The following is a 10198-nucleotide window of genomic DNA, read 5'->3' as shown; positions in this document are numbered from 1 at the left end:
ACCGGCTCTGCCCTGGCCCGCAGCCAGCGGCTCTGCCGGGCTGGTGCAGGGCCTGGGCCTGGGGTCCAGCTGGCCCTGCAGAGCCCCTCTGCTTGGAAGAAGGAGCATGGGGCACTGGCGTGGCTGTTTCTCACACTCTGTCTCCCGCTCCTTGTGCTGCTGGCCCTTCCAGCTCAATGCCCTGTGTAGCTGACGGTATCTGCCCGCCAAGGCCTGTACCCCTGTGGCCCCAGGGCCGTGTCTGCTGGCAACGCACCAGCCAACGCCTCCGGTGGCTTTTTTGATGTCCCAGAACAGGCTGGGCAGGAAATTCAGTGTGCAAGTCCAGCTCGGAGTGAGGCAGTGCTGGTCCCTGGGGGTGATCCTGCCTCAACACGCCAGCTCTGTGCAGCACTCACTGCTTCTGTCAGCCCCATCCTGGTGCAGCTGGTGCTTCCCAGGCATGAGGGTGTGTGAGGACTCATGAGCAGCACTGCACCGTAGTCCCAGTCCTGGTCCTCAGCCACCATGGAGTCAGGTCCTGCCAGTAAAGCAGCTGGGGTCTGCCTATAGCCGGGTGGGATGGGGACAAGGACCTGCTGCTCTCTAGATGGGCAGTGGGTCCCATGTGCAGCGCAACACCATGGTCCTGGGGAAGGGGGCTGCCACAGCCCCTTCTTGCTGGAGGCTGCTCCGGTCCCAGCCCCAGGCACCAAGTTTTCTTAGTCCTGTTCACCTCTGCCTTCCCCAGCTTCTCATGGTGTCAAGTCATTATCAGCCCCGGTGTGCCTCCACCACACTGCCCTTTGCAGCACGGGCCTCCAGGCACAGCCCCAAGACAGCCGACGGCTGCTCAAGTGACACCCTGCCAGAGGGTCACAGGGACCCTTGGCACAGCCCTGGGCAGCTGTGCAGGCACACAGCCACTGCGCTGCAGGGCCCCGCGTGCCCTGGCCCAATGCTCAGCCAAGCACATGAGGACAAGTCTGACAGCCAGCATGGCCCTCCTGCCCTGACTGAGTGAGGTGCAGCCACAGCAGATCTTCCCCCAGCCACACCAAGAGCCGGACATGGCTCCTCTCCGTGGGGCCTCCAGGATGGTTCTAGCCTGGGAAGTCGCCCAGCCCCACTGCACACACATATGTCCAAAGGAGACACCTGGACTTTATATAAAAACCACTGACATTTCTGCACACGCACATGGGGCCACGGGGGTGTCCCTGCCCACCCAGTGCAGGAGGAGCTGCTACCTGCCCCCTTCCCTGGACACGATTCACATTTTCCACGTATTAAAAATGAACCAAACACAGACACACAGCACATGCCACGGGGCCGGCACCACCTGGCCACACGCGTGGCCCTGGGTCCCACAGCGGGACATCACAGTGAGTTGGGGTGCGAGGGGGCTGTGGCCGCCCCCTCCTCCCCTCTGCATAGAGGGGGTCTGGGCCCTGCGGAGCCGGGGCCGCACCAGCAGCCGGAGCCAGGCACTGTGTCCATTCCCACGGTGGGGACGCTGGGCTGGCACAGTCCCGCAGACATCCCTGGAAGGCATGCAGCACCCCTCACACCCACCGCTGCCAGTACCGAGGTGATGCCCAGGGAGCTCCCGGGGGTCCAGACCCCACTGGCTGGTGGGTGCTGCCGCAGGCCACGGGCACCAGGCTCCAGGCATGCACACACAGACAACACAGACCCCGGCCGCGGCACGGTCCGGTGAGGCTCAGCAGAGCAGAGGTGGTCATGGGCGAGGGCTTGGCTCTCGTCCTCGTCACACCACTGAGTCCTGGATCTCAGAGCCCAGGCGCACCCGGGGTCTTTGGCAGGCAGGAGACACCTCCACAAAGCTGTCCCGGACATGGAGGGGCCTCTTCTCTGACTCGGAGAAGGCGCGTGGCGCGCCCGAGGGCTCGTGCACTGGGGTGCTGACGATGTAGTTGTCCTGCAGGGCCTGGTAGCCCTTGTGCTCAGATGCCGCACTGGGCAAGCTGCTGCCATTCAGGGGCAGGCTCTCCACTGGCTTGCGAGGTGGCTTCTGGTGCCGGCTTGGGTCTCCAGGCTCCAGCAAGGCCTTCATGCCATCGCGGTGCCGGTGCAGGACAAAGAGGGCCAGTACGAAGACAGCGGCAGCGAAGAGCACACACATCACCAGGAACTCAGTCCAGTAGGTCTTGCCATCCAGCCGTGCTGCGGCGCTGCCCACTGCCGAGGTGCTCCGGGACGTGCTGACCGTCTCCAGGGCGTCGTGGCTGGAGGCCACCTTCCTGCCGGGGTCCAGCGGCCCACGGCCCAGCTCCTGCACGCTCACACAGTAGCTGGCCATCAGCTTGTGGAATCCCTCCTCCAGTGACCAGCACTCGTAGGTGCCTGCACGCTCAGGGCTCCCCACCAGGATGAGGGCCCCGTCGGGCAGCACCAAGTAGGACGCGTTGACAGGTGCCCCGTCGTGCAGCCAGCGCCGCGAGGCCAGGTTGGAGAGCAGCCGGCACGGCAGCGGCCGCACTGCGTTGGGTGGCAGCTGGATCCGCTGGCACGGGGCACCCGAGGCTGCAGACAGAACTCACGGTCAGCGAGGGGACCCTGGGATGTGTGGGAGCCCCTGAGACACCCAGTCCCATGGTAACACCCACAGGAGCTCACCTGGGGGCAGGAGGATGCGGGGACGGGGCTGGGAGGCATTGGCCAGCTGGCAGAGCCGCTCTGTGTCAGCATCCTCGATGTCCTGTGCCCAGAGCCTGGGGACAGACGGTGTCAGGGCACTGGGGTGCTGCGGGTTGCAGCGGGGTGCTGCGGGTTGCAGCAGGATGCTGCGGGATGGAGGAGAATGGGTGCAGCACTTACTGCGGGTGTGCTGGGGGGTGCAGGGTGACCCTGCGGCAGGCACCACGGCTCCAGGCACAGAAGGGGTCCCGTGCCAGCACACACTCCCCACAGCTGCGGTACAGGCTGCAGTTGGCAAAGGGCACTTGGGCCACTGCTGTGTAGGTGGCTGCATAGACAAGGCCCTGTGAGAAGAAACATGGCAGTGTCAGGGGGTGGGCTCCCGCACACCCCTGCCCTCCCAGGTCTCTGTCTCCCAGCCCACAAATAGGACCTGCCTCATGCAGGCTGAGCCCCCCATGTCCCTCCCCCCTTGCCCTGGCTCCTGCCTGGTCCTGGTCCAGCAGCAGCTGGAGAATGGGCTGCCCATCAGGGAAGAGGCAGATCTCCTCGATGATGTGCATGCCATGGTTCACTCGCACAGCCTTGTGCAGCCGCCCATCATCTGTGAACAGAGGGGCTGTGCTGAGTGGGGCCAGGGGGCGCAGTGCACACCCTGCCCCACCAGAGCCTGCCTGCACCCACCCATGCCAAGGAAGAGGACGTCGTAGGTGCCATGCAGGCCCTGCGCGCGGTGCACGCCGATCTGCTGGTAGCGCCGGCGGCTCTGCAGCAGCAGCGGCTGGCTGCGCACGGGGCTGTCCATCAGGAAGTGGTCCTTGATGAAGTTCAGCACCCGGTCGGGCATCTGCAGCGATGAATTGATCTTGAGGTGCCGCGTGTGGCTGGTGACGCACTGTGGGGGAGAGGAGTTCGGTAGTCCTCAGGGCAGCGGGTGGGCGGGCGGCCCTGCTGTGGCGGCCGCCAGGACCGGGAGAGCGCGAGGGGCTGCGTTGCGTCCTGCGCTCGGACAGGCACCGAGGGGGCACCTACTGTGCCTGGCCGGGGCTCCGGCACTGGGCCGGTGTCCGTGTACCACTGCTGCGTCTCACGGTTCACCTCCTTGTAGAGCCCGCCGAAGGCACGCTGCACGCTGCGCATGGGGAAGGCACAGACAGCCGAGCCCAGCCCCCCCTTGTTCCTGGTGGGGAGAGGCAGAGCCCGTGGCAAGATCAGGCCCCTGTCTCTGCTGAACCCCCTGCACTGCCCCCCGCGGTGGCCCAGGTCCCTGTCACTCACCATTGTGAGGTGAAGACCCCGTAGAAGAGCGTGTCCCTCCAGCGCAGCTCACCCGGGGTGAGCACGAAGATGTCCTGCAGCACGTTGAAGGGGAACCCATCCTCGGGGTGTGAGCAGAGCAGCTGAGCTTTCAGGAAGGTTGTCCACCGCCGCTGCAGCACACGCTCCCCGCCCTGGTCCCCCTGTGTGGCACAGCGGGTCAGGGCGTGACACCACAGCTGTGGCCACGGGGAGCCTCAGGGGCTGGGTAAGTGGAGCAGGGGTCCAGGCACCGAGGGTTGGAAATGTGCAGGGTGCTCCCACATACCCCCCACCCCAACAGTGAGTCATATCCCAGGCGCAGTCCCCCATGCATCCCCACTGCTCTGTGCCCACCTTGCACACCCGCGCGATGCGGGAGACGATGGTGTTCTCGAAGTAGTCAAACTCCTTCCCAGTCTCACTGAAGAAGAAGTAGACCTTGTCATCGTCACCCTCGGGGTTGCCGGCAGGGAGGCTCTCGCGCAGGTAGGCTGAGCCCACGAACACTGGGTCTGGGGACACAGGGACCCTTAGCACTACTGGCCCTATCCCCAGCTTCCCACGCTCTGGGGGACGAGGACCTTGACCAACCGTGCCAGCCCCAGTGCTCACCCTGCAGCCAGTTGAGGGAATTTTCGGTCTTGAGGGCAATGCGGTTCTCCTGGCTGCGGGAGATGGTCGGCTCGTTGCCCTGGAAGTTGCTGACAGTCCCGGCATAGAGTTCTCCATCTACCAAAGAGATGCTCCTGCTGAGACCCAGCACACGCCACTGGTATGGCCCCGCTCCCCACCAGGGTCCATGACAGCCCGGCCCTGGCTCAGCTTGGTGGGGCAGATGCAGGGAGGGTGAGGCACACGGAGGAGGGCGAGGGTCGCAGGGCACTGCAGGGAGGATGAGGGTGCCAGGGTGGCACAGGGAGGGCAAGGGTCCTGAGGCAGCACGGGGAGAGTGAGAGTTCCAGGGCACTGTGCCTTACCGACCATGACAGCCGTGGAGCGGTACTCGGGGTCGAAGGGGCAGCGTCCCTTCCCATCCTCCAGCAGCACCTTCCCTGACACATCCCGCTCCAGGCTGAAGTGCTGCACGTTCTGCAACAGGACAAGGCTGTGAGCTGGCAGTGCTCACCCCAGTGCCCAGGACCCCGTTGAAGGGCCCCATCAGAGTGGGGGGACCTGAGTGGGGCCCTGCTCCTGTACTCACAACGTAGGCGCAGGCTGGGCTGAAGGCACAGGTCCCACAGGTGTACAGGTGGGTGCTGTTCAGCCGCAGCAGCAGCTTGATGTAGTTGTGACAGTCCCTCTGCAGGGGTCAGAGGAGCCGGCTCAGCCCTCGGCTCAGCCCTCCCACCCGCATCCACCCTGCATGGGCACTGCCCACTCCACCACAGCACCTGACAGCCACTGGTAGTGGGGCTTACCTGGGGGTCCTTGCCCTTGAACACACACTGCCTCTTCTTCTCCTCATCCGCACTCCATAGCAACTGTGGAGAGGGGACAGTCACTGGGAGCCCCTTGTCTCTGCCTGGTCCACCCACACCTTCCTTGGTCTCATCCCCACCACCCGTGTCCTCCCCACACCAACCATCCTGCTCCGGGGTGCCTGCTCCTGAATACAGCAGCTCACTCAGACCCAAAATGCTGTTGGGGAGGGCAGCCCCTGCACTCCAGCTGGCTGGGTGCCCCCTCCCTCCCTGCGGGCAGCCCATCCCATCCCTAAGCTCACCCTTCGAGCCGGGGCACCGGGCTGGAAGTGGCTGGTGTTAAGGGCGAGAAGCAGCTCCCGTGCCCCCAGGTAGAGGGTCCTGCCATCCGGACTCAGCAGCAGGGCCGTGTAGTTGGACACGCCGGGTGCCTCAAACCGCTGCACCACCCGCTCGGTTGAGTCTGTTGGGAGGAGAGTGACTGGCATCAGTCACATATGGGCACCTGACCCCCAAGACTCCTCACCACGGCCCCCCTGCTCAGCACCTCGGCCGTGCCACCCACCCAGAGCAACCAGGGCTGGATCTGGCCTATGCTGCCAGACACATGTGGCACCACAGGCATTGCGGTGAACCGTGCACGGCCACAATAGTGCCCGAGGGCAGCCATGAAGCACTGCCGTGTCCAGGCCCTGGGGATGCTGCAGCAGCCCTGCCCAGCCCTGGGGCAGCTGCCCAGCTGCACACAGCCCCAGGGCTCAGCCCTGTGGCGCAGGAGGCTCAGCCCAGCCTGGGCCCACGGGGACCCCAACATCGCAGCAGGGAGAGCATCTCCCTGCCCCGGCTCACAGAGCTCAGCCTGTGCTGGATGCAGGGCTCAGCCTGGTGCTGCCCACCCTGGCCCTTGGGGCTCAGCCTGTGCCGGACACGGGGCAGTGGCTGTGCTGAGTCAGGGAGTGCCCGTCCCGTCCTGTCCCGCGTGGGTGGCCTGGCCCCGGAAACCCTTCCTCTCCTGCTGCTGCTCTGAATCAGATGGGCCTGGCTGTGTCATCGAGACACGTTGGGCTGACTCATACTGCCAACTTCCCTGACCTCTGACACCCTGGGAACTCCCCGACCTCCCCCGACCCCCTGCCTGCTCCCAGAGCCCCACCAGGATAGCCCTGGGGCTGCTGCCAGTCCCTGCCAGGTAAGAGCCAGTACAAGCACTTGAGGAGCTGTGAAGCAACAGTACTGAGGGGCAGGACCCTGCTGCTCTCCCCCCCATCACTCCACACACCCCAAATGCCTCTGAATGGGGCAGCATCTCCCCTACCCTGGGGGACTCAGGTGGCCCCAGCACCCACTCCAGTTCTCCCACAGTGGTGCAGAGAGAGGGAAGTCAACGCCCCAGGGCATTCCCCCGCAAGGGGTCCTGCACCAGTGCTGGGACGATGCCACCTGTGGTGGGCACGACAGCAGAGGGGCAGCAGGGCCCCTGCGCCCTGCAGAGCTGTCCTGACGTGGGGAGCTGCTGGCGCGGCTGCCAGGGACCTGTCAGGACACGACCTGCTTCTTCCAGACAAACCTGCTGCAGGCACATCCAGCGCTCCCAGGGGAGCAGCTCCCAGCTCCTCCCTCCCACTAACTGCAGCCCCATGTAGCCATGCTCCACGGGAGCCACCACTGGGCACACACCGGCCACTGGCCCATGCCCCCTGCCCAGCTCCTCTTGCAGCGCTGGGGTCCAGCTGGGACCCCCAGGCACTGCCTGTGGCTGCAGCCCCATAGCCTCTCAGGTGGGCAGAGCACAGGCAGAACCGGTCTGTGCAGGCAGGGCTGGGCAGCACGGCTCAACCCAGCACAGCACAGCACAGCACGATGCCGAGCTGGCCGTCGTGCTGGCTTCCAGCCTCCCGTCCAGCTCGGCGGGTCCCACATCTGCTGGTGCCACCACGGCCATGGCCAGCGGTCACGGGAGCACGTGGTGGGGCCACGTCCACACCAGCGAGCCACAGCGTGCTGAGCCAGGGAGTGCTCCCAGCTGCCCAAACCACGGCACCCTCCCAGGCCCTGCCCAGCGCACGACGGGATGGGTTCCACTGGCCGGGAGCAGCTGGATCCAGCCACCTTCTCCCGGCAGTGCAGCCAGTCTGGACACCCGTGGGCAGCCCCCCCGTCCCAACACAGCTGCCAAGGCTGAGCCCAAGGAGCGTGCCCCACTGCTATCCCACCCTGTGCCAGCTGCTGGGGGGCTCTGCAGGGCAGGAGGGGGCTGCAGCCAGGCTCCCCACTCGTGAGGGCTCTGCCTAGCTGAGCACCCTCCCAGATGTCCTTCCCCAGCCCCTGCCCAGCACAGCCCTCAGTGCTCTGGGCCATGAGGCTGATGGGGGCCTTCAGTGGGGCTGCCCAGAGCTGAGCACAGCATAGTACAGGGCTGGGGGAGCCCTGGGGACACACTCAGCAGGGAGGGGGCCCACAGGCAGAGCCCCCCGACCGGCTCAGCCCATCCCATCTTGTACAGGACACGGGTGCTACCACTGCCCTGCGTGCAGGGACATGAGCACCCCTGGGTGCCCCAGACCCTCCCGCCCTTGGTGCGGGTCTGGACACAGAGACATGTGTCCCTGTGCCCCACAGCATCCCCGGGGCTCTGCCCCAGCCCTCGGTCCATGATCCGCTGACGAGGGGGTCCCCGTGTCCCCCCGTGTCCCGGGGAGCTGGCAGGGGCTGTGCAGCCCTGTCACACGGCGTTTCCACGCGGGGCCGCCCCGTCCCGCGGCGCGGGGAGCCCGGGGGGACGTGGGACGCTCCGCCGCCCCAGTGGGGACGCCCGCCAGAGCCCCCGGCGAGGGTTGACCCCCCTCCCCGGTGCCGGCAGGCCCTCACCCACCGAAGGTTAGCGGACACTCACCGTAGGGCAGGCTGACCCGCGGGACGGGCTCCGGAGCCGCCGAGAGCAGCAGCGCAGCCAGGACCGGCAGCACCGGCCGGGTCGCCATCCCGGGCCGAGCCTCCGCCGCCGCCGCGAAGCCGCCCGGGCGCTGCAGACCTGCAGGAAGAGAAGGGGCTCAGAGACTCGGAACGGCACAGCACCGGTTCGACCCCGCCGCCCGCCCGCCCGGCCCCGGGGCTGCCCGCCCGCCGCTCGGCACCGGGCGGGGCGGCCACGCGCAGAGCCCCGCCCGGCCGCACCGACCCGCACCGAGCACTGCCGATCTGCCGCCGAGCCGTTCCCCGCCGTACCGAGCCGCTCCGGCTGCCCCAGTCCCGCCGGTGCCCCGGGCGGGGCGGGCCGCTCGGAAGAGGAGGCGGCCGGTTTCCCGCCGGTACCGCCCCCGCTCCGCCCCGGTGGGACCCGGCCCTGGTCCCCGCCCCGCGGCCGTCACGGTCCGGAGGGGACGGGGCTTTGTCCCCGCCACTCCCCGCGCCTCCCTCCATCCCCGCGGCAGGGAGAACCGGCGGACCCCGGGGATGGCCCGGGAGGGACTGGCTGGGGGTGTCTGTCTGCCCTGGGGACAGCTCGGCCCCACGGCTGCTGCCAGAGCCCCCCCAGCCCCTCAGCTCAGGCTGTGCCCCATGGCCGCTCTGCTGGGGCTGAGGGCTCTGCCTGGCACAGCCCAGCGCTCCCTGCCCTCCCTCGGGAACAATGGGGTCCCACGGGGTGCCCGTGCCAGCCCTGCCACGGGCAGAGCTGGCTGGTACCGGTGTCCCCACAGGCAGCACCCGGCAGAGGGGACACATCCTTTGCCATCCCCTGTGCCCGTCCCGGGGGTCCTGGTGTGGCCATGCTGCCGAGCAGGCAGTGCTGGGCGGGACCCTTTGCCCAGGCCCTCGGTGGGCTTTGTTCCCGGCCAAGGTGTGGGGAAGGTTTGCAGCCCCCACACCCCCGGGAGTGCTGCCCGCCCGGCCAGCAGCTCCCACGCAACTGTTATTAATTACAGCTCCTCATATTGCCATGGCAACGGGGTGACAGAGGGACAGAGGGATGGAGGTTGGGGGCTACCGTGCAGCAGACAGCTCTCCTGGCGTTGGGGTGCCCACCGCTGCCCTTCCCACCACTCCCCATGCCCTGCCTGGCCAGTCCCAGCCCTGGCACCCTACTGCTGGGACACCCTGCGAGCCCCCTGCATAGGAGGAGCACTCCCCACCCTCCCCGGGCAACTGTAGCCATGCTCCTTGAATGGCTGTGCCCACATTCCTGGAACAGCTGTGCCCACACTCGCACACTCTGCCTGTTCAGCATTGCTGGACAGTGCCCGCTCCTGGGCTGTACCTGGTGCTCAGGGGCTGTGGGGTACCCCGTTGTCCCCCTCGGCCTTGCTTCCTTCCTGTTCTTGCTGCTCCCGCTGTGCCTGACGAAGCCCGACGTTCCTTCCCAGGCCCGGGACAGCCCCACAGCTCCACCCCGGCCTTATCAGCACCCTTTGCCCGGGAAGTACCACAGACAGACAGGAGTCAGCCAGGCATGTCACCCTGGTGCGGTGGGAGCAGGCACTCCCCTTGCAGACACGGCCCCCTTCCCCATGGCACCCCACGGCACCCTGGGGGACTCTGCGGTCTGAGCCATCACCTGTACATGGCCGTGGGAGTGCAGTGCCAACACCGCGGTGTGATGGCACACAGCAAGGACAGGACCCCTCTGTGGGAAGGGCAGCTGCTCTGGGGTGGGCAGGGGGGACAGGAGTAGGAGGGAAAGGAAGGGGCAGGCAAGGAGAGAGGGAAGGGTCAAGCAGGGAGGGAGGGAAGGCAGAGTGGGAAGGGAGGGCAGGAGCAGGCAGTGGAGCCAGGCCAGAGCCTGCACCTTTAAGTGCCGCTCCAGTGCTGCTGGCAGCTGGGGCTGTTTACGCCAAACTCCC

The 10198-nt window shown here is 67.0% G+C and overlaps 1 protein-coding gene across 1 annotated transcript; it reads right to left on the bottom strand.

The window, feature by feature from the left end:
• Window positions 1-1131: 1131 nt before the first annotated feature.
• SEMA4B (semaphorin 4B) lies at window positions 1132-8391 on the bottom strand. Its single transcript, XM_027688565.1, has 14 exons — window positions 8254-8391; window positions 5663-5823; window positions 5358-5420; window positions 5141-5239; window positions 4917-5028; window positions 4552-4668; window positions 4294-4451; window positions 3919-4100; window positions 3673-3820; window positions 3325-3535; window positions 3129-3244; window positions 2821-2984; window positions 2620-2714; window positions 1132-2526 (listed from the first exon to the last, which is right to left on the bottom strand). The coding sequence occupies exons 1-14, from the start codon at window positions 8339-8341 to the stop codon at window positions 1751-1753; spliced, it is 2490 nt and encodes an 829-aa protein (XP_027544366.1). The 5' UTR covers window positions 8342-8391; the 3' UTR covers window positions 1132-1750.
• Window positions 8392-10198: the final 1807 nt, after the last annotated feature.

The sequence above is a fragment of the Neopelma chrysocephalum genome, unplaced genomic scaffold, assembly GCF_003984885.1.
Source record: "Neopelma chrysocephalum unplaced genomic scaffold, ASM398488v2 Primary Assembly neopelma1_75, whole genome shotgun sequence".
NCBI classification, from domain to species: Eukaryota; Metazoa; Chordata; class Aves; order Passeriformes; family Pipridae; genus Neopelma; species Neopelma chrysocephalum.
This window is presented reverse-complemented; position numbering and strand designations above follow the sequence as displayed.

Excerpts from the sequence above, each read along its gene's own strand:
- SEMA4B (XM_027688565.1), bottom strand. The coding sequence starts at position 8,341 with ATGGCGACCCGGCCGGTGCTGCCGGTCCTGGCTGCGCTGCTGCTCTCG. Across the intron at positions 4,452-4,551 it reads TTCCCTCAACTGGCTGCAGG|ACCCAGTGTTCGTGGGCTCA; the intron begins GTGAGCACTGGG and ends CTGTGTCCCCAG. Across the intron at positions 2,527-2,619 it reads CCGCATCCTCCTGCCCCCAG|CCTCGGGTGCCCCGTGCCAG; the intron begins GTGAGCTCCTGT and ends TTCTGTCTGCAG.